The sequence below is a fragment of the Equus quagga genome, chromosome 18, assembly GCF_021613505.1.
Source record: "Equus quagga isolate Etosha38 chromosome 18, UCLA_HA_Equagga_1.0, whole genome shotgun sequence".
Lineage (NCBI taxonomy): Eukaryota > Metazoa > Chordata > Mammalia > Perissodactyla > Equidae > Equus > Equus quagga.
This window is the reverse complement of record NC_060284.1, coordinates 28,179,586-28,202,734: the sequence shown is the minus strand read 5'-3', so window position 1 is coordinate 28,202,734 and position 23,149 is coordinate 28,179,586. Positions and strand designations below refer to the sequence as shown.

Here is a 23,149-nt window from a genome sequence, read left to right as displayed (position 1 = left end):
CCTCCCAACAGCACCTAGACCCTACCGGCCGAATTCCATGTTTGGATGTGATGAGAAAATTAGAGCAGATCCGAAGTAGCCCAGGGATTTTGGAATCTCATTCTCCACTGTTTCTGTCTCTTAAATTCTGACTATTAGAGAGGGGAGTTTTGTTTTTTCTTTTTCTTTGTTTTCCTAGCCTTCTCCTCTCCCCATATTTTTTCTTCCCACAGTAGCTCAAAATGTGATCATCTTGAAAGTCTGATTATAACTGTTTTGTATAATCATGAAGTCCTTTTCCATAATCAAATATAATTGATTCTCTTCTACTGTATCTGAAAGGAACCACTTCTTCCAGGTTGGAGAGCAGAATCCCAGTGGCTCCACCGTCCTCCTGCTCTTTAGTCGTTAGTGACTTTCTTAGTGGTGACAGCTCTGTAATTTTCCTCTGCGTACCTAGCATACCTTACCCTAGATAAAACCAAAAAAAATTAAAAAATAAAACAGAGGAAATAGCATTTAGAGGAAATAGCCCTAGGCAAAATCGTGCACTAGAGTTTACCTTCTGGGCTGCTGTACCTGCTTACTGCCCACATTTGGTTTTTGCCATATTTTTTTACCCCCATTAAAACGTATTTACACTGTGTCCGGTTTCTTAGACCTGTGTCAGAGAACTGCTTAGAACATTTGATAAAATAAGTGTACTAAGATGTGAATAACTGGTAATAGCTCAGGGTGTTAACCTTCCCAGGCATTCCAATAGGAGACTCCAAGTTACACAACCCCTAAGAATCCCCAGGGAGGGGAGCCGAGTCTTCTCTGTTCCAATTAGAAGTGTGACCTTGGACTTCCCACCGTCTCTCTGTGGGTTCCATCTTCCCCACAACTGGACACTGGGGTAGTCCAACTTCCTTTCCAGTTTAACATTTTTAGGATCCTCTGTGCCTGTGATAGGCTGGAGGGGAAGGTTTTTTAACAAGTGGGAAATGTTTCCTAATGAATCTATCACTCTTGACCATGAAATTGCCATATAGATTGGAACAAGGGTGGCATTTCATGTTGTGTCTCAGACATTAAGACCCAGGATGTGCCAGATGATAACTGCTCATTCATCATAGTACCTGGAAAGACTGGAGATTTACCCCAACACTCCTGCATGTGCTGTTGTGATCTGTTGTGCTTTCACTTTTGTAACCCTTCTTGAACCCATGAGACCTACTTTCATTTTCACTCTTTATCATTCTTTTCATTTTTTTTCCTGTAGCTACATCTCTAAGCTTCAGGAGTTGCCCCCCAACACAAACACTAGATTTTATAAATTTATGTTATTTCCTATCTGCTTCCCTTTTGTACCTATCTTCCTTTTAGACTGAAGATTCTAATTCTTTCTAGCTTCTTTACACACAAACCTTACAGTCATTTTAATAAAGAGTCCCTTTTTGGGGAGTGCTTTAAAAGTATATTTTTTAGGGGAGGAGGTTATTGGCTAGGGCAGAGCAGGGTGATTTTTCTTTTTGAAGAAATGTTATAGATTTTTCATTTTAAAATAAGTTCTCCTTAAGAAAGATAAATCGGAAAATATAACAAAGTAGGAAAAAAAATTGGGATGACTGTTTTTTCAAATTAGCTGAGATGTAGGCAAGCCCGTTTTTCATGGCCAGGCTGTAAACAGCCCCACGCCGGCCTGGGGACAAAGGCCTGCTCTCCAGGCGACGGCAGTTAGCAAGTGTGGAGCCGGAATGCAGCCTTTTGTTCCTGGCTGGCTTCCTAGTGAACAAATATCCTTTCTTTTGTAGTCAGCCGTGGTGGATTCTTGCTAGAACCACTTGTGTGAGCTTTTATAAAATGATTTGCAGTTTCTGAGCTCGCTTTGTGGGTTAGGAGAAGAAGGAACAGGACTGGAGCCTGTTATCCTGAGGGGGGACCGGCCCCCTGGACTTCTCCCTCCAGAGTGCACATGAGCTGCTCAAGAGCCCAGAGCCACTTAGAAACCGGTGCTTTATGGGGCTAAGGCTTCAAAACCGCTCTTTCTGAGAGGGTCTCACAGAATGACAGACTGCCCAAGGCTCAGATCTCAGCAAGGCTGTTTCCTGCAGTCGGCTGGGACTACATTAGGTCACCCCACAGATTAAAAGAGGAGTAATTATGCGAATTCCAGCGCCAAGAATAAGGGCCCTGGCTGGGGGAGGGCTGGGGGCAGGGGGGGGGCGGCCTGCCTGCAGCTCCCCCTTTGTGCTCAAGATGGCCGCAGCCATGGTCACGGTTAAATAGCTGTTTTTGAGGAAAGTCTTTTCTTCCAGCAGAGAAAACAGGCCAGTCTGCTCTGAATTAGCCAGCGAACAAAGTCGTGAAAGGGACTTAGAAAAACAATGGCAGGCTGTACATTCCGTGAGATTTTAACAAGTTATGTGAACCAAATAATGGCCCGATTGGCTGGCTGTGCAGGTTTTTGCCTGAGTGTGCACATCCACAGAGCCAGCGCTGGCCCCTGCGGGACCAGAGGACGAAACGCTGCCAGCAGCCAGTGGGGTACAGCGCCGGGCTCACATTCAGAGGGACGAAAGAGGGCTCCTCCAGCTTCTGCCACTCTGCCCAAAACAGTCCTTGCAAATATTCTTGGGAAGTTTAATGTTACTACAGTTTAAGAAAATTGCTGAGGCAGAGTGGGAAGATGGAAGAATAGGAATGGAGAACCGTCCCTCATTCAACAGAATCTTATCCTACAGGTCCAGGACAATGTGGCCATTTATACAGAGTAAAACCTTATCATGAAAACATGTCTGTTTAAAAATCTGTCTGTGAATGTTAAAAATCTGAATGTGAATGATATTAGTATTGACAAAAACTGGAAACAATTCAAATGTCCTTCAGTTGGTGAATGGTTAAATGGTAGTCCGTCCAGACACTGGCACGCCATTGAGCCTTAACAAGGAATGGACTGTTGGATACACATAAAAACTTACAATGATGGAAAACAGGTCAGTGGTCAAAAAGAGGTAGGGGGAGAGATCACTGCAAAGGGGAATGAAGGAACTTTGGGAGATGATAGAAATACGTTGATTGTGGTTGTTTCCAAGCTCATAGAACTGTGCTAAAAAGGATGACTTTTACAGTGTGCAAACTATACCTCAGTGAGCCTGACCTTAAAAAAGCAAGCTAGGGGCTGGCCCCGGGGCCGAGTGGTTAAGGTTCTGCACTCTTGGCTTAGCTGGCCCAGGTTCCTGGGTTCGGATCCCAGGTATGGACCTACTCCACTCATCAGCCATGCTGTGGAGGCATCCCATGTACAAAGTAAAGGAAGATTGGCATGAATGTTAGCTCAGGGCTAATCTTCCTCAAGTGAAAAAAGAGGAAGATTGGCAACAGATGTTAGCTCAGGGTGAATCTTCCCTATCAAAAAAAAAAAGGCAAGCTAAACTTGATCACATTTTAGCCTTTAAGTGCTACTCCCTCGGTAGAGGAAGTTTTTGGGAGATGGGCTAGGTCAAACTGCTGATCAGATGGAGAAAGTGCTGAGCTGGTGGATATTTTACAGTATTGGCTCATTCAACCGACAGTTTTGAGCATACACCATGTGTTAGTAATTGTTCAGTGGAGGCAGGCGGGTGGGAGGAAAGTGTCATCAAGAGCCCAACCTGAGATAGTGGCAGAAGGAATGGAAAGTCAGGGCCAGTACTAGAGGCATTTTGGAGATAGAATTAAGAGCCATTTTATTAGGTGAGTTGACAGTTCCTGGCAGGGCTTAAATGGAGGAGGTGAGGGGGAGGCAGCCAGGGGTGATTACAGAGTTCAGGAGTACCTGGCATCTTGCCAGCAGCAAGTAACTATTTTAAGGGGAGGAAGGGAGTTTTCTGATTGGAGACCTTGTTACTGCAGTGACATTTAGTTAATTCATAAGCATTTCGGGATATCATTCGACTGGGGGGTCAGCAAACTAGAGCCCAAGAACAAATCTAGCCTTGCACCTGTTATCGTACGGCCCACGAGCCAAAAGTGCATTTCATGTTTTTTAAATGGTTTTTTAAAAAAAACAAAAGAAGAATGTGAAAATTATAAAATTCAAATTTCTATGTGCATAAATAAAGTTTTATTGAAACACAGCCACACCCATTCATTTACATATTGTTGCTTTGGCACTATAATGGTGGAGTTGAGTGGTTGTGACAGAATGGGTGGGCAGCAAAGCCTGAAATATTTACTATTTGGCCTTTTACAGAAAAGGTTTGCCGATCCCTGCTCTAGACTGTATGTATGTACACTGTCCTTGTTTTTGCCTCCCAATAATATATAGTAGGCTTTCAACAAAAATTCCACCTTTTCATGCTGACACTTCTGTGATGCAACCTTGCATCACTGTCATCACCTTTATCTTGCTTGATGACACAGCAGTGAGTCCTTGTGCAAGCTGTGTGATCTTGTACCATCACAGAGACGATGCTGTTGCAACGCTGCACAGTTTGGATGCATCTCAGCATCTCGTGGGGTAGACCTGTCCACTGTGAGCAGCATCTCTCCACTGGGCCCGTCATGTCTGGCATCTTCAGTTCCGCTGGATGAACAGATGTGTGGGGACAGCACAAAAGCTTGAATCCTGACTGCTCTTGCCTGGGGCATGTCTGAATAACTCCTCAGGCCAGGTGTTGCTCTACTCATGTAGCCTGAGATGAATTTTCTTGGTGTTCCAAGTCAGAAGTGAATTCTTCCTGGGCCTCCTGAATTTGATGGTTTGAATCAAGATCAAACCCTGGAGCTACCCTCTGGAGGTGCTTGAAGGAGCCTGATCCAGCCGGAATGAAATAAGGCCAGGTTCACATTCGTTTCTGTGCTGAGGCTTCATTGCTAGCTGAAAGAAGAGGCTTCTTCCGAGATCCCAGACAGTATGAGAGATGGTGAAGAGGCTGGAAAACTAGCCTGCAAGGGAGAATTAAAGCTGTGGCTTCTGAGCAGACTCAGCTTTATAATTGGACTTCAGAGTCCTCCCCCTGGGGCCTGTCTACCTCTAACCTCACCTCCTGGCATGCACCTTAGTCATTGTATTCCTCCATGCTGACTTTTCCTACTGCCCCTGGGTCTTTGCCTTTCCCTCCGCCTGGAAGGTTCTTTTGAGGTAGAACAGCTGAGTGATTTGAAGTGGGTGCTGGGATGCTGTTGTGGGTTGAATTGTGTCACCCCAAAAGATATGTTGAAGTCTTAACTCCTAGCACCTGTGTATGTGACCTTATTTGGAAATAGGATCTTTGCAGATATGATCACATTAAGATGAGGTCATATGCCTCAGGGTGGGCCCTAATCCAGTGACTGGTGCCCTTATAGGAAGAGAGGCATTTAGACACAGAGACACAGACACACAGAGAGAATGCCATGTGATGACGGAGGTGGAGATTGGGCTTGATGTGTGCGCAAGGCAAGGGACACCGAGGATTGCCAGCCACCAGCACAAGCTAGGAGGAGGCAAGGAAAGACTCTCCCCCAAGCCTTGAGACAGAGCGTGGCCCTGCCGACACCTTGTTGGACTCCTAGCCTCCAGAACTGTGGGAGAACGAATTTCTATTTGAAAGCCACCAAGTTTATGGTAATTTGTTACAGCAGCCCTGGGAAACTAATGCAGATGCAAAGCCCCATCTTAGCTGTTTCTTGGTTCTGTGACGTTGGGCACATTTTTTAAATTCTCTGGAGCTCAATAAATCAGAGAAAGTAGGGATTAAGTCAGTTAATACACGTGAAGTTGTTCGTACAGTGCCTGATGCGTAGATCGCACTCAGTGACTAGTTTAGTTACTAAATACTAGTTTAGTCGCTATCACCTTAGTCCTCTCTGTGGCTGGTCCGTCTTAACTCAGATTTTACTGCCTCTGGAGACCTTCCTTGACCCCCCTAAAAGCTGCCTCCTAGTCCCTAGCTCATTATTCTGTATATTATCCACATAGCATTTGCCCCAAATTCTATTTGTTTACTTGGAAAAACAACCAGCTTGTCATTAGAATGCGATTCTGAGGGCAAGGACCTTTTCTTGTCCTCTCAATAAATATTTGGCAACTGACTGGCTGACCGACGACCACATACAACCAGATGCAAAGGGCGTTTAAATTGACGGAGAAGGAATGAGGTGGTTCCAATGATCTTTAAGTTTCCCAGAGGAAGTAACACTCACATCTCTAAAAATTTTCCAGAAATTCTTCTGTGATTTTATTTCATGACAGCAAGGAGGTTCCCACATCTAACCTCAGTCTACCTTCTCTTGCCAACCAGGTGTAGGATAAAATCTGTGGGGTCACTGTTGTCACCTTAAATACACGTCACAGATGTACACCTTTAAAAAGTGTAGTTCTGGCAACCTTTATGGCTCAGGCCTATCAGTTCCTCAGGAGATCTTGTTATCAGCTATGGGGGCCCAGAACCACTCTTCAGCCCCAAAATGGGAGGCGAGGCTTTTCAGTGTTGGAATCGTTTGCTGTTAAACTCTGCCCTCTAGTGGTAATTTCATGTCACAACAGCACAGCATTTGGCTACATTTTGCTTTCTAAATATTCTGGGAGATTTTAATATTAAATGTAATAGTGTGCAGTAACATATTTACAACTTAAGAACTAAGAGCTGTGTTTAAAGTACATAAAAAAGCAAATAGTTCTCATTGGCTTCCTGTAAGTCATTAAAATTGTCAGGATATTTTACTAGAATTAATTGTCTAACATTCTTGGACAAAAAGCTGTAAGATGCTGCCATACTGTATGTAGATTTTGAGATGGGGGGTTGGCATTGTTCTGAAGTTTTACCTGTGGTCACTATGAAGTTTTCTTGGAAAAAATTATATCAAATTGTGATTTGACAGCTGAAAAAAACGGTAGCTTGGCAGGAAGGAAGCTAGTATTAGGTGAGGCAGAAGACTGATACCCAGAGTTTTAGAGATTGGTGGGGAGCCCCCAGGCCTGTGCGACTGTGTGCCCAGGCTGACAGGAGCAGGAGTCTCAGGAAGGGGGGCTACTCTCGTATTTCTTGCCTGGGAAGAGAGTGAGGAAATTTCAAGTGTTCTTGGGAAATTCCGAGATGCTCAAACTGTTACAAGAGCAAGAAGGCTGAATTTGGGAACAGTTTGATTGATTGATTGACTGCCAAAAATAGCACATAACTACATCTTGCTTTGCAACTTGCTTTTTTCATTGGACATCGTTCCACGTTAAATATGTGGGTCCACCTCCTTCTTTTGGATGGCTATCTGGTATTCCAATATATGAAATACAGTTATATTTAACCAATTCCCTCCTGACATCTGGGTTCTTTTTAATGTTTGCCTGGTAAAAAGGTTTGCAGTTATTTAACAAATATACTCATATTTGTTACATATGTCATAGTCATTTAACAAATATTTATTGAGTATATGCCATTTGCTGGTCACCGTTCTCAGGGCTGAGGATACAGCAGTGAACAAAACAATGTCCCTGCCCCTCTGGAGTTTATATTCTGGGGTGGAGGATGGAGAAGACAGCCAAGTAAACCCTGCTGAGCAGTGATGAGTGCTAAGCAGGAAAGATTCATCAGGGGCAGGAACTATGAAATGCTGGGGTGAGAGGCCTTAGATTTTAAGTGGGGTGGGCAGGGAAGGCCTCACGCGGAAGGTGGCTTTTGAGTGCAGCGGCAAGTCCAGTGTGATGTTTAAGGAAGAGGACACATAGTAAGGGCAGGGCTGGGAGGCTGGGGCTCATCTCTTTCGCTGAGGGTCAGCCGTGAGGCTGGAGGGCTGGCGGGGGCGAACTTGAGCGCGAGTGGTGGAAGCTGATGTGAGAGCGATGAAGGGGGGACAAGGCAGATTGCCTGAGGCATGTATGTCCGAGTAAGGATGGTAACTTTTAGGAGTGAGGGGGGAGCCATCATGGGATCACTTTCGCTTCTGTGTTGCCAGCAGGCTGCAGGGGGCAGGGCAGGGGAGGGGAGACCAATTGGGAGGCCATTGTGACTGTCGAGATGAGAGAGGATAGTTTGGGCCTGTGAAAGCAGAGGAAATGGTGAAGAAGGGGGACTCCGGATATGTACTGTGAAGGCAGAGTCATCAGGATTTCCTGATGGATTGGATGTGGGGTGAGAGAAAAGAGAGTGAAGCACGGGGCCAGAAAGATGGCATTGCGCGCAACTGAGATGGCTCACTGTGCAATTGTGCGAGAATTTCTGTAAGGTCAAAACCTATGAGCAGAACAATTGAATGTTGGGTAATAGGTCAAAATGAACTTCCTGGCAACTAAGGAGTTTTTGTTTTGTTTTTCACATTTGTCTCAGTTTCCAAATTTTCTCTAATAAGCATTAGTGCTTTTATGATAGTTACTTATAAAAATAAAAACACCCCTTTATTTGTATGCCTTAATCTACTCCATAGATATGATGCTGTAAACTTACGGCTCAATCAAGATTATGTAAAACAAGTAGCCCAGATGCATTAGAGCAGAAGTTCTCAAATTCTTTGGTCTCAAGACCCCTTTTCACTCTTAAAACTTATTGAGGACCGCAAAGAGCTTTTGTTATGTGAGTTTTAACTATTGGTTTATTGTATTAGAAACTAAAATATAGGAATTTTTAAATGTTTATTTAATTCATTAAAAATAATAATAAACCCATTATGTGAATATAAATAACATATTTTTATGAAAAATAATTTCCCAAAACAAAATTGAGTGAGAAGAATGGTATTGTTTTCCCTTTTTGCAAATCTCTTTAGTGTCTGGTCTAATAGAACACAGCTTAATTCTCTTATCTGCTTCAGCCTGCAGTCTCTTGTTACATTGTTTTGGTTGAAGTCTGCAGAAAATCTGGCCTTGCACAGCTATGTATTCAAGAAGGGAAGGAGGATTTTTTTTATTGAGGTGTAACTGACATAAGGTTATAGTAGTTTCAGGTGTACAACATAATCATTTGTTATCTGTATATATTTCAAAATAATCACCACAATAAGTCCAGTTAACATCTGTCACCATAGTTACGAAAAAATTTTTTTCTTGTGATAAGAACTTTCAAGATCCACGCTCTTACAGCCACTTCCAAAAATGCAATGCAGTGTTATTAAAAATAGTCACCGTGCTGTACATTCCATCCCCATGACTTACTCATTTTGTAACCGGAAATTTGTACCTTTTGACCCCCTTCACCCATTTTGCCCACCCCCCACCCCCCAGGAGGAGCATTTTAACAGCCTTTTCAGATAATTGGAGATATTCTTTGATATTATACTAAAACTTGAAAAGCTGTAGTTCCATAAAAGTTCGTTGAAATGTGGAATCTGAAACCATATTAATAATTTTTTTTTTTACTCTCTTTCCTTAAAATCCACTGGTCTACCTGGCAGTCTGAATGGATCTTTCACCCGTGTGTGATTTTATACCATCATGCATTGGTCACTTGGAAAATCCTGGTTTACTGAGTTACACACATCTTGCAGATGTTAACATATTTCACTGTATACAATGTCAAAAACTCACGTTTGTTAATATCACCACTCAGAAAAATCACTCAAGTATTGGGAAGCTGTCAGACTCATGGTGGTGAATACAAGTTTCCCAAAATTCTGTTTTTCAGTTGAAAGCTCAAGTTTTCATTGGCAACAAAAACTGTCCGTTGTTTTCCTGGAAGTGACACTTCAAGGAAAGTGTCTTTCATTTTGCTCATTTTTTAGGAAATATCTGCCAAATAAATACCCATGTCTGAATAACCACAGTTTGTCAGACATTCTTTGAAATGAAAATGGGGTTCCATGAAAAGCTGCTAGTTCAGCTCACAATTTAATCGCACGGTTGCTTTCCCTGGAGACAGCCATTGTGCTCGGGTATGAGGAGAGGTGTCGTATGTGCTTCCTGTCTCATCGCTCAGAATATTAAAGAGACCTGGACTCAAGGGCTGAGATGTAGTGCTGTGAGTAATTCTTACAGCCTCATCAAGGATTTCTTAAGTGGAACTATTTTTTAAAGAAACATTCTTTTTTTTTTTTTTTGAGAAAGATCAGCCCTGAGCTAACATCTGCTGCCAATCCTCCTCTTTTTGCTGAGGTGGACTGGCCCTGAGCTAACATCCATGCCCATCTTCCTCTACTTTCTATGTAGGATGCCTACCACAGCATGGCTTGACGAGCGGTGCCATATCTGAACCCAGGATCCAAACCGGCAAACCCCAGGCCCTGAAGCAGAACATGCGAAGTTAACCACTGTGCCACCGGGCTGGCCTCTAAAGAAATATTTTAAAAATATTTTTTAAAATATTTAACATATAATTAAAAAATATGGTGGTCAAGAAATGGGATGACCGGTTATCCAGTTTGGTGCCTCTCCATTGCTTTGTGCTAAGGTCCCAACAGCTTTACCCCTCCTTGCTTTTGCCCTATCAGCGTAAATGTCAACCCAGTGAAAAGGCAAAAATGTGTCAGTATTACTATGAAGATAGTTTTGACCTCACAGACTCCCTGAAAGGACACCATGGGCCCGCAGACAATGCTCAGCGCTGCCATCTCAGAGGGTCTCCTGCTTCTCAAGAGCTGTTAGAAGCTGCAGAAACGCCTAGAACACAATCACCTCCTGTTCATCTAAATCCATATTTCGTTCTCTAGCTGTTTTTTTTTTTTAACTCAGCTTGCTCAACAATAACACTTACATTTAAAGATATTGATTATTAATAGAAAAGAGACATTATATTTTCATTTAAAAATAAGAAAAATTGAGACTCAATCCCTTAAAAATAGGGTTCTCAGTTGTAGGCCTGTTCTTTACAATTGAATGCATTGTGAAGCCTCAATAAACACTAGCTCTACTTCATATGATTGAATCATTGCTCATTATGTACTGTAAAGAGCCGTCCAGAAGCAGTTGCTGTTCTGCCATAATTGCTTTATGGTAAAACTGTGAAAACCCAAAGCTTGATGAGGCCAAGGTCTGGTTTATGGCAAAGATGCCTGACTTGGAGGTGAAAGTGCAGCCAAGGGATAAATTTACTTGGGACAGGCTGAAAATGAACATTTTCCTGGTCCTTAAGCTTTTATTAATTGCCACTGAATTTGCCTGTTCTGCTCCTGGCCTGGATTAGCTGGCTGAGCTCCATCCGTCCTTTATGTCAATGAAGATAAGGATGTGTCAGACCCTGGGAACTAGAACATGCTGTTTGGCCCTTCAAGGCAATTTCCTTTCGAGTCCCAGCTCTCTCCAGATGGCATCTAATTGTTTGTTGAATGACCTCAGTGTCCAGGGCACAGGAACCTGGTCTGAGAGGCCATTTCACATATTTATTAGCCTGTGGAGGAGAACTTACTACATAAAGCCCCCATTCACACTCTCAAAAGAGCTTTTTGTACAGAAGAAATGATGAAACTGATGGGCTGTTTCCTGTGACCACCAGTCTCCAATTGGATTCTTAGTTTGCCCAGGCCCAGGTGGGTGTTTTTTGAAGGGGTCCCTGTGGTCCAGCTGCATCCATTATGGCCCAGTCTCTTCCCCTCTCTCTTCTCATGGTCTTTACCGGAAAGAGCCTAGGCAGAATAGGGCCGCATCCTCCTATCTCCTGGTTTGTAGAGCATTTCAGGATTGCTCACTCAGAGCACAGGTGGTGTGAGTAGGGAATTGCTGTGTTCTGGGAGCCTCTTTCCTTTTGGGAACCCAGGTAGTTCACAGTTTGAGAGGGTGAGGTGCTTCTGAGGGCCAAAGTAGGAACCAGCCCCAATCCAGCCACAGGGATGGCAAGGCTGGTTCACCCAGTAAGGACCATAACCCTCATGTGGCAAGTCATGTCTTATGCCTCTGTGATTCTCTTAACTGTTTGAGGAGGGGCTCCCTATCTTTTTGCAACTACAATGAATCAGAACCCTGTGTCTGGAAACATGCATGCGCACTATTGTACGTCTTCCTTCCAAGGTGTTTGTGGACCCAGACTGAGGATCCCTATGCTATCTCCAAATGTTCACTGGCCCCTATCCAGTTCAAGCATTGCACTGGACACTGGAGTGATGACGATAAATAAGACCTGGGTCCTGAGGCCAAAAAACAAGAACACAGATCACTTTAATGAGAGCTTCAATAGCCATATGCTGGAAGACGGTTGGAGCTAGGGCTCCTCACTGGGGTAAACAGAGGGTGGAGGAAGCCCCCATAGGGCCACACAGACTGAGAACCCGAGCTCCGAGTCTCCTTCCAGGTCATGTCCACCTAACGGATCATACCTGGGAAAGTCCCTCTGGCCCTAGTAACGGAATGTCTCAGCTGGTACCTCTGATCCAGGTCCTCTGTCTTTCCACAAAACACAAGTCTTTGGAAACGTCCTCCAGGAAGTTAAGATGGTGCTGTTGCCTGTATAGGCGGGGTTGAGTGAGCCGTTTGTTAGTGGTTTCCCTTAGCCTGGGAGGGGTGCTGGGTGTGGGAGTAAAACTCACACCTACGTTCAGTGGCACAGAACATTCCCTCTCCATGAGTCCCTCTCCCTTTCCCTACAGGCAAATTCATGTCTGCTTTATCCTTGGAAATTCAAGACAACTCAGTTCTTTAATGGAATGTCCTTGGAGTAGGTTGTGAAGCACCATTAATTTCCACCCATCACTGAAACATGAGTGCACAATGCTGTTATTAACAAGTATATATTATACGTGTTTTCATGTAACATGAGTTTATGTTGGCTCCTTTTTGGCCTTTCTCAGATGCAGAGATCACATCTTATACACAGTATAAGAACTCTAGTAGAGCCCAACAGTGTGTGTTATATCTTGGTTTCAGGTTTACTTGATCTCGCACTGATAGGGTGAAGCTGTAAACTCTCACACTGATGATATGAGCTAGAATATTTACCACTGGGAAGGGCAGGGTTGGAGTGGCTGAGTCAATGACTGTTCTGGGGAAAGGAGACATCCTCAGACTCTTAGCCTCTTGCAGCTTCTTCTCTTAGCACTTTGGTCACATTCTCTCAGATCAGCTTCTCCATGTAGTGGGGGGGCACATGACTGTAGGCTGTTCTGGGCTTATAAGCTTAAAGTTTATGGTCCAAGGGGAAAAAGGGACTTCTCCTTCTGCTCTGGTTTGAAAAATCCCAGGGAAGGACTCTGATTGGTCTAACTTAGGTCACATGTCCACTCCTGGAGTATCCAGTGTTCACTATTCTGATTGGCTCGTATATCCATCACAAGTACGAATACACATGCCATGGGGCAAAGCTTTTAAATGTAATGACCACTATCTGCTGTTCACACCATTTTCCCCCTGAATTTTCAGAATCGGAGGTATATTCGGCTATATTTCTAATTGTCTCTGTCTACTCAGGGTACATATGTAAAATCTTGGCATATGAAAGCTAAGTTTTACGGGGATATTTCCTTTTTGATCTTTTCAGGTCCTACACTCATCTTTCTCTAGTTTCTCTTCCTCCTCACTTATTTATGTGCTGGATCCCCACTGCCTCCTAGTTTAATTGTCAGATCCACCACTGTTACAGAGAAGTTATAGGTGGGGGTGGGCAGAGGGGCTGTGAGTTCCCCTGGTATTTATAGTTTGGCCGTGGAAAAATTCCCACATCTGTTGTCACTATTCACCCACCCCTGAGGCTGGTGTGGTGCTCCAGGCAGCGATCCAGGTGGGTTCCCGCTGCTCTGCCTAGTAACTCTCCCTTCCTCCACCCGGCCCTTCCACTCTATTGGGTTCACACTGCAAGGCCAGGGATTGTACTGTCCTTTGAACCACTGACAAAAGGAACCCATTGTCTCCACCCTGGGCACCAGGAGGGGCAAGTGTTGACCTAGATGTCACTTCTGTAGGTGGCATTGTGCTTCACAGCTGCCTGCCTTAGCAAGTGAAGAAACTGGCTGGCAGTCAATATGGTCCTTCCCATGCAACAAACCCTGAGACAGCCTTTTCCTACAGAGAAATGAGCCCCGTTCATATCTCCCTATACGACAAAGGGGGTCCCTTAGCCCTCCAGTCGTCAGCTGCGTGGTGGGACTTGGCTGCCTCCTGGCTCTTCTCAGGTTCTGGCCTCAGCGTCTGTGTGCCCTTTCCCATCAGTAAGGAGTGGACTAGGGTCTCTGACGGGGGATAGTTCAGATAAGACCCGCAGTCTATGTTGCCAAGAACATCCGTCCCTCCGTGGGAGCGAGGCGGTGGTTGCAGCAGCCACGATTCTGCCTTTTGGATTTGTACAAGATAAGGTGCTCCAGGCAACCAGCTGGTATCTGTGCTTCCATTATCACATCCGATAGAGCCGGCCATTCTGATTCATGGGGCTTTAATTATTAACTCTAAGAACTGTTTGATTTAACATGCGAGGTAGAGATAATAATACGTGTCTCCTAGTGTGGGTATTAAGTGAGACAATATGGTAAAAGTTCTCTGTATAAATAAATGCTGGCTCTTGGGGACCTTCCACACTGGGTGGGTGAGGGCTCCTTCGCGGAGCCCCACCCGAGACGTGGAAAGATGTCTGTGACTGCCTCGGTCTTCTGAGAACACATCCTGTGGGCAGGGTGGGCTGCTGAGAGTCAAACTTACAGCTGTTCTGCAGTTAGTGCTAATGTTGAGTACTGTATGCAAACAAGGCCCTTCCCCAGCTGCGTGAAGGGGTTCAGCTCCTCTCACAGGTGTTTAAAGCCTCTGCAGTGGCAGAAAGGAAAAGTGACCCTGCTGGCCTCAGGGCTCTCTGCCTCCTCCTGCACCTCCACAGCCCTGCCGAGGACGACTGTGTCCTGGGTAGCAGGGGCTTTATCTGTCCTTGCTCTTGTCCAGGATGACCAGGGTACTCTCCTCACTTCTTTTTCCAGTAGAAAGAAGATCAGAAAGCTACATCTGTAAGAGCCACTGACAGTCTTTCTGGATCAGTGGGGATTTTTAGGTCTCATGACTCTTTGACTGCTCACCTCAATGAACAAATACTTGTAAACGTTTGTATACAGTTTCCAGTGGCTCACAGAAGCCCCACCCGGCCCCCAGGTTAAGAACTCCTGGTCTGGACTGACTCTCCCAGCTCTTTGGGCAGAATGCAGAATTATCCACTATGCCGCTCAGAAGATGATACCCATGATCAGCTTATGAACATGAAAAAAGTTATATTTTCCCACTGAAACATTTTGCTCAGGTGGCTGGAATTTGCTTGAGAACAGAGCAGAAGGGATTCCTAAGATCTTTTTCTGTTTTACTTAGGGCACTTTCAAGGCTGGAATGAGTGGAGGGTGGTCCTGACTCCACCTCACCTGGTGCCGCCCTGCTTTCCACCCCCGGGTGCCTTCTTGGGCAGTCCTCACAGGCTGCTTCCTCCTCTCAGACATTTGGCAGCCTTTCTAGATGGGAGATGGACGTGAGGTGGCGATGGAAGAATGCACTGTGACTCTGGTAATTCCTGCCATTAGGGAGTAGAAAGGAGGAGGTGCAGGCAGAGGGCAGAATCTGGGGGACACAGAGGTCTAGAGAGGGAGCTGGACAGAGCAGGCACAGCGTCCAAGGGGCTATCCCAGGCAGAAGTGGTTAGTGTCAGCGTAGCCGGTAACATGGGCTGGTGGAGTATGAAGGAGTCAGACACATGGGAGGTGGGCCTCTGGGCAGTCTAGACACACGCTAGATCTCGGCCAGGGCGAGGACCTGGAGGGCTAGGCAAGGGGCAGGGGACGGGGTTGGAGGAGCATCAGGCAGGACATAGGCTGAAGCCCAGCTCCGCAGCTGAGTTGATGCGGGGACGATGGGAGAGGAGCGAGCCCAGCGGATCCCCAGTCAGACCGACTGGGACAGGGGTGGGACGCACAGAGCTGTAGGTGTACCCAGGAGTCCACCTGGGTGACAGCCAAGTGGACAGATGCTGTGGACACACGTGCTGCCTGTTAAAACAAAGTCCCCAAATGACAAAGACTCTGGAGAAGAAAATCATCCGAGACATCTGAAGAGGTGTGATTAAGACCATATGTGCAATTTTAATCTGCGATCTTAAAATGTAAAGGCTGAAAAATATTTTAAGGCTTTTTTTAGTCTGAAAACTCTTCAACTCTTCCTCATTGTCCCTTGGCTTTCAAGGTTCAAGAGTCACCTCAGTACCAGCTGGGGCCGGTCAGCAGTTGGCAGCTCAGGGCAGGGCTGGCCACACTCTTCTTTTGAGGTGTAGTTCCTGAGGCCTGACGTTTGCATGAGATTTAGGGTGCAGGTGGGCATGTGCCTGCAGCAGGAACAAATGGGGGAGATGGAGCTTGTTGTCCCTTCCTTTGAAGGGGAAGGGAAGCTCACATTTGCCTACTATGTGTTGGGTGCCAGGCTGTTATCTGTGTTATCTCACTTGATCTACACAAAAACCTGGTAAGTTAGAGAAGGAAAACTGAGGCTCAGAGAGGTTAAGAAATTTCCAAAGGTCACCCAACTAGCTAGTGGTATGGTGAAGCAGGAACCCACACTGGCTCTCCCTCTACCCTCCTACCTTCCAGCATCACTTTTGAGATGTGCAAATATGTGTCTCAGTTTTAGAAGATGTCGTTCTGCAGCAGTATTTGTGAGACCAGAAAGCTGTTGGCAGCAGAGATGGAAGACAGTGTGGCTGGCCCTGGCTGGTGAGCCTTCATGGCATCCTGGCCTTGCACATGCCCCTCAGCCTGTTTCTACAGCACTCTGCAAGGGAGGGGCCTCTGAGGGGCTTTTGTGGTCACTGTCTGTCAGTTGCTTGTGTAGCTCACACTTACCAGAAGTGGCAGGAAGGGAAAGAGAAAAATGTCCAGCAAAGAAAACCTAGCAACTACGGTGACAAGAGAAACAAATGCTCTGGCTTTGGTGCCTGCACAGTGAGTGTAGAATGGAAGGAAGCTTGGGAGGCAGGTGGCGGATCACCTTGGGTGGGTAAGACTCCCAGGGGTCTGGGAACACAGGAATCCTCTGAAATTATATGTACAATGTTTCAATATGTGCCTTTTGTTCTGGGAGGAAAGTCCATGGTTTTTATAGACTCTCAAAGAAGGCTGAGACTGCCAGAAAGTCTGAGTCTGCTGTTTGAGAGGTTGGAATTATGCCCCTTGCGTGTTCTTTTAATCTTGCCTTAATGCTGAAAACAGAAAACTGAGCTTGTATAATATAGGATTCCTGGGGGGAAATGGGGAAATTGCTGGTGGTAGCAGAGGGGTGTATGGGATGGAATTGTTTGTCATAGTGCAAGAAAGCAAGTCAGGGCTGGAGGCTCCCCTGATTTTGCTTCACGTTATCAGTTATACAATTTTAATAGCCAGTTAAAGAAACAGAAATCTTGGGGGGCACATAAGGCCCAGTAGAGAGAAATCTGTTTGTGAATGCCATCCTTAGTCTCTTTGTTTATGTGCGCAGCAGATCAATACGGCTTTCGGACAGAGACCACTTAACAGCCATACTCTTTCCTCCCCTGAGGGATGGGGGCAGCGTCAGATGGAGATGTGGACAGCAGACACTCGTAAATGCACCCTCTGTGTTCACCAGCACAAGCGAATGTCTTATCCACAGCAACACCCAGCGTGCCCCGCGAGCTCGGCCAGCGTCCCCACCCTCCTCCAGCCGAGTCCAGTTTGCATTCCCTTTCGGACCAAGAAATAGATGGCATTTGCATATAGGAAAATATGTTGAACTATCTTTGGTGGCTTGTGTAGCTGGCCGAGTCCAATGTGAGGAGGAGGTGACCTCTTCCCCGAGGACCTCTCTTCGTCCTCAGTGGTTTCCAGCCCCTCTGCCCGAGCCCTGGTGCTTTTGTGTGAGGGTGTGTGCTCTGAGATACACGAGCTCCCCCTCCCGCCCCACCTCCTGGTTTACTGTGTTCAGAATCACGCAGACGGGCCAGGAAGCTTCGGGAAGCAGGGTTGCTGATAAAGGTGCCCCTTTTCCACCCAGTGCTTCCCAGGCATGTGCTGCAACGCTCTTCAAGGAGCTGCGCCTGCCGAGGGTGGCCTCAGGTGTTTAGGATTGGGGCTGTCCAGGTTAATCGTCCCTGCCTCCTGGGACACGAGGAGGAACAGAAGCTGTCTTTGTTCATGGAGACCCGGATCACTGGGTTTTAGTGGAGGCAAAAAGCCAGGAAGGATGGATCTTTCTGGAAAGGTGAAGAGTCTCAGGTTGCCATGAGAGGTTGAGTTGTTTTGACCATAGTGACTGGCGTTCACTCCCTGACTGATGTCCCTGTGTGTTCCCTGTGGGCAGGGAGGAGCCAGGCCTTGCAGCCTTGAACCAGTGCTCCTCGGTCACAGCCTGCCACCCGTGGGCAGTGTCACTCTCCACAGGGCTGCTTGACAATGACCAAGAACACCTCAGTACATGTGAGGCTTGATGCCTTGATTCTGGGGAGCAGTACCGGGGGTACGGGCAGCATTGTTTTCCAAGTTGCCCTGAAACAGGAACAGCAGGTACATGGTAGGCACATCTTTCTCCCCACAGACCTCTCCCCGACACCGTGTCAGAGAGACGGTCTACCTCATTGGGAGCCTGATCTTCTACTGGGGACTGGCGCTTTGGGAAAGGGATTTCGTGCACGCGCTCAGCCCGAGCACTGCTGCAGACAGGACACGTGTCTGTGGACTATGGCTGGCAGGCAGCTCCTGTTTCCATGGTTACTAAATAGGGCAGGTTAGTATTAGGGCTGCCCAAAGAAAAATGGCTTCGAGGGCAATGCTTGTGCGGGGACTTTCCTCTGGCCAGCTTTAACCCTCTTCCCAGATAGGGTGGGCAACATTTGACCTGAGGTCATGGGGGTTTCCTTCAAGGTGCACCTAGCTGCCAGCCCTGGCTTTTTCACAGGTGTTTCCCTTAATGCAGAGGAGCGAGCCTCCAAGGGGGCCAGTGGGGGGCACTAGAGAGCAAGCACTTTCCCAGAGCTCTGCGCTGCCTGCTCCGCACCCCCTTCAGTCCCTGGGGTCACATTAGAGACGCGGAACCCTGTCCCCAGAAGGGCATGCTGTTTAGGAAACCTTCGATCCAAATTTGACTGGTCCTAAATCACACATGCTACATCATGAGAGAGTGACCCCCTGGCCCAGGTCCGTGGCCTTTTCATGGGGCTGTGTGAGTAGCGGGTTTAATCCTAAGACATTAAAAAAATCTCTTCTTTGTGTATCCATGTGATCAAATACCAGGTTCTGCAATCACAGGCTGGAGTCCCTGGCCCTTTGTTCTCAGCTAAGAGACTCCATTCTGGTCCTCTGTTTCTATGTAACTGGAATAGAATAATCATTGTGGGGAGAGTGGGGGGGAATTGATCAGTGCGGATGGGAGACATTTCAAAGCATAACAAGTCAGTGAAGGGCACTTTGCGAATTCAGGCAATTATCGTCTTTCGTTGCAATAACAGCACTTTATTTTGGTCTCTCTCCTTGGCCATTTCGGGAGAAAATTGATTAAAACCTTTGAGTGCTGCTTCAGAAATTATTTTTGGTGTGGAACAACAACAACAAAAAACTGCTTAGGGAAGAGTTACCTAATAAGATTAGCCCATTCTTTAAACCTGATGGAACCAATTCTTTGGGCATTTTGGAAACATTTCTTAGAGTAAACAGAGAAAGTCCCGGGTGACGAGAGCTGTCATTCTACAGTGACCTGAGCGTCTTTTGTTTTATTTTTGCCCTAGCCCCGGAGCACATGACTGCATAATTCTATGTAATTTACATGTCTGAGTTATTTGCATATTTTCTCTCAGGAATGCCCTTCATTCATGCTGTCTGCGGGTAGGGTATTGGAATTCAGAGGCTTTGGCTGACTAATCTCACTGAATTTCTGTGCAGGATTTAAGGAGCTGCCTCCGTTCATTTCCCCAGGTCAGGGATGGTGCTTTTTTAGCCTCTAGGGGAGTTTCTTAGCCCTATAGAGCTTGTTATTTCCTGCCAAAGGGGCATAGTCAGTGAAAACTGGGCCCCTTACCTGGTGGCTATTGGCCTGATTGATGAGTCATCCCCACAAAATTGCTGGGGCCCTGGGCCCTGGCTGCTCCTGTGGACTTACCCTTTGAACCCCATCTAATAAAAATGAGGGCAAACAGAAATGCGTCCTCGTGGACACAGTGCATGGACCTTGGAGGACAGTATTGACCCACCGACTGGACCATCTCCAAGGGCCCCTCCAGCTCAAAAACCCCAGGAGTGCTACCAGCCTTGGTGCTGGCTTCCATGTTCTCAGGTGGACTTCCCAGGACCCAGGAGTTCCCAGGACTGCACATCTGACCTCTAGAATCATGGAGGGGTAGGAGAGAGGGAGGAAGCCAGTTGAGGGAGCAGAAAGGAAACCAGCCCCTCTCGTTGTTCCCCTGGTGACAGACCCTCTGTAGCTCCATCCCCAGCCACGTTCGATGTGTTTATTAGGCTGAGCCTCTGTCCCCTCCGGCAAATACAAGATCTGTCGCTCTCCATAGCCCTCATTCACGCACAGAAGCTGCTCACCAGGCATTGAACAAGCAAGTGGCTATTTTTACAGGCCAACTTGACCTAGTCCAAAGGCCGAGGCCTCCTGAGGATTTGACATTAATCTCGCTGGATATTTCTCATACTTCCCTCATGCCTCATCTGGTGGTGTTCCTTTCTGGGCTGAAGAGGTTCTGTTTCTTCCTTGTTACAAGTTTCTGCCTGTGCACAGTTTTAGAAAGCTTCAGGACACATTCCATTTTTTGAGGGGCCAAAGCCACAGAAAGTTACTATTTGGAACGGTAGGAGAGGAAGAGCTACAGGCAGAAACCTGGGTTTGATAAAGAACAGGATCATTGAGCATTCGCTGCAACTGGAATGAAAGAAGAAAAGCAATTGCTTCTTCCGAAGGCGTGAGGAGGCTCTTGGTAGGGTAAAGGCCTCTTAGCACAGGAGAACCCCTTGCCTGCGTTAGACGTGAGGTTTGTGAGCTGGATCTGGGTTAGGCAGAGTGGGCAATTAAAGTGAAGACGGGTAATTAAAGTGAAGTATTTAAAGTGAAGGAGGGGAGTGAGACCAACAGTCGGGTCAGAAGAGGGTAACAGCCTGTACCCCATCCTCCCAACAGACTGCACAGCCAGCGGGGCAGGGCACGGGGCACTCAGGATGTTTGCTGACAGACCTGCTAATTAAACACCAAAAGGCAATATTGCTTTGCCAATAGTGATGGCTGTGCCAATGTTATCAGCTGAAAACTGGCTGCCAGGAGCATCCTAATTAAAAATAAACAGTTCTGGGGGTGGGCTGGGAGAGGAGGGGCAGGGATCCTGCCCAGGGTTTCTTAGGACTTCTAGGATGGCTCCTAGGGAAAAGTCATACCCTTGTCACCTTTAGGTCCTTTTTTCAAAGAAACCTCTTTCTCATCACAAGGTGGTGTGATGTGTCCTTCCTTAACCCCCGCTGCTGGGGTGACAGGCAAACAGACAAAGCCTCCAGGAGCAGATGCCTGGTGCCTTGATCCCTCGGGAGGACAGGCTGCCTGAGGGGATACTGATTGCTGCCGGGTCTGTAAATCGAGGGGACAGCTAAAGCCCAAAGCTGCTTCTAAGAGAGGTTAGAATTTCATCAGAAAGCAAGTCTGGTCACATGAGAATTTCTGGCACTGTGTGCATGGCAGGCTGGACACCAGCCTGCCGGAACTGAGCGAGTGGATCGTACTGGCCTCAGCAGAGGAGAGAAGTCCCAGCCTGGCCTGGGGGAAGGAGCTGCCGGACTGCGGGCGGGAGAGGGCAGCTGCTGCCACGGACGGGACGCTAACGCCCAAGCCCCTTTCTTCTAACCCTGAAGAAAGTGTGTGGTCCAGGGACTGAAGACCGAAAGATGCCTAAGGAATGCAATGCCTTCCACGCCCTCTCGGCAGCTCTCTGCTGCTTCTATCACCGCAAGTCTTTCCTGGGAGTCAAGGTAGGTGTGGCTGTGAGGTACACCTAAAATTCTTTCTGGGGCTTTAAAAGCATTAGTTTTCTGAAAGGTACTAGAAAAAGTTTGCAGCCTGCTGGCTATGAAAACAGAGGCACTTTCTTTGACTGATGCATCTTCATAAGCCCCGGGTGCTTCCCCTGGAAGGAGAATCCAGCCGCACAGAAGGGGGCTCCTCGTCTGTGTTTTGGGACGAAGCTCTGTGTTTCAAGACACTTTCGGTCGCCTTGGGCTGAAATTTTATACCAACGGAGCTCAATAAGGCGGAGCTGTTTTTCTTCTTTCTCTCTTCCCTCGTTCGCAATGAATGTGAGGTGGCTGAGCCCCTCTCTCCGCTTAACCTACTGGTCCGCTATGTCAATGTACAGAGAGCACCAACTGTCTCCTTTCAGACGTCAACCAGGTTCCAGAACATTTCAGTATTTGGAACTGTCCTTTCCTTTACTGCTCCCATTTGTAACCTTTGTTACAAGACACCAAGGCCAAAGGTTTTGCGTAGTATGTCAATACACTATTTATTTTGATGAAAATATTCAAAGAACCTCATTTGATTAATTCAAGATGACGCCTGTGTTCTACATTGCCTACCTGTGACAACACTAAGAATTAAGATTAATATAGGCTGTCATTGATCTGGGGGTTTGTCTGCCTTGGAAAAATCTTGTTGGCCCCAGTATAACTGCGGAGCTCACTTATTCATGGGAAATAGGAGTCTGACAGCTCTTAAGGAATTCTTCCCACCCTGATGGCAGAGCTCCCTCTCCTGAGGGACTGACTTATTCACCGCCATTGAAAAAGCTACAACAGGCTTACGATGTTGTGCTTCTTTCTTCTCGATAATGCATAAGAAAAAGTCTCTCGGGAAAATTTAACAGGAAAATCTGTTAAAGGGAAAAAGACCCCTTTGCAGAAAAACAGACACTGAATGAGAAGAGGAGAGACTTCTTCTGGTTTTACTGCCCTGTCAGAGGGTTCAGAGTAGTTTTGTAACCATTCAGCAAAGTTCTTTTCTATCTCTTTGTCAAGGAATTTGGAGGAGGTGAGTAATTAATCATTGCGTAAAATTGTTCCCTCCCTGATTTGAGAACATCTTTCTATCCTGGAGCCCAGAGGGGTGATGTGAGGACCATGTGGTTTCTGGCCTAAATATGGATTGTTCTAGCGTGGAGCAGATGAAGTCATGCCATTAACAGTATTTTAAAGCCGTCAAAGATAGACCGGGAGGTCCCAGAGGGAAGCGTGCCCTTCAGCGATTGGCAGTTGGTTTTCACTCTAATAGAAGTCCTTCCATAAGCCAACTTCTGCTAATTCAGAAAAGTGCAGCTCAGCATTTGGTACATGAGGAAACAGCCCATAAATATCTGGGTCTGAGTGATGAGATTCTGTT

At 46.5% G+C, this 23,149-nt stretch overlaps 1 protein-coding gene across 6 annotated transcripts in view; it reads left to right on the top strand.

Annotated features, from left to right (window-relative positions):
- Positions 1-23,149, top strand: part of BCAR3 (BCAR3 adaptor protein, NSP family member) — a 190,663-nt gene that overhangs the window by 117,650 nt on the left and 49,864 nt on the right. Inside the window, exon 1 of one of the 6 annotated variants that reach the window (XM_046645422.1) lies at positions 21,154-21,747. The exons of the other annotated variants lie outside the window; for them this stretch is intronic. Coding sequence (XP_046501378.1) covers positions 21,664-21,747 — 84 coding nt within the window. The 5' untranslated portion in view covers positions 21,154-21,663. Of the gene's footprint in view, positions 1-21,153; positions 21,748-23,149 lie in introns of those variants that run through there. 6 annotated transcript variants of the gene reach the window in all.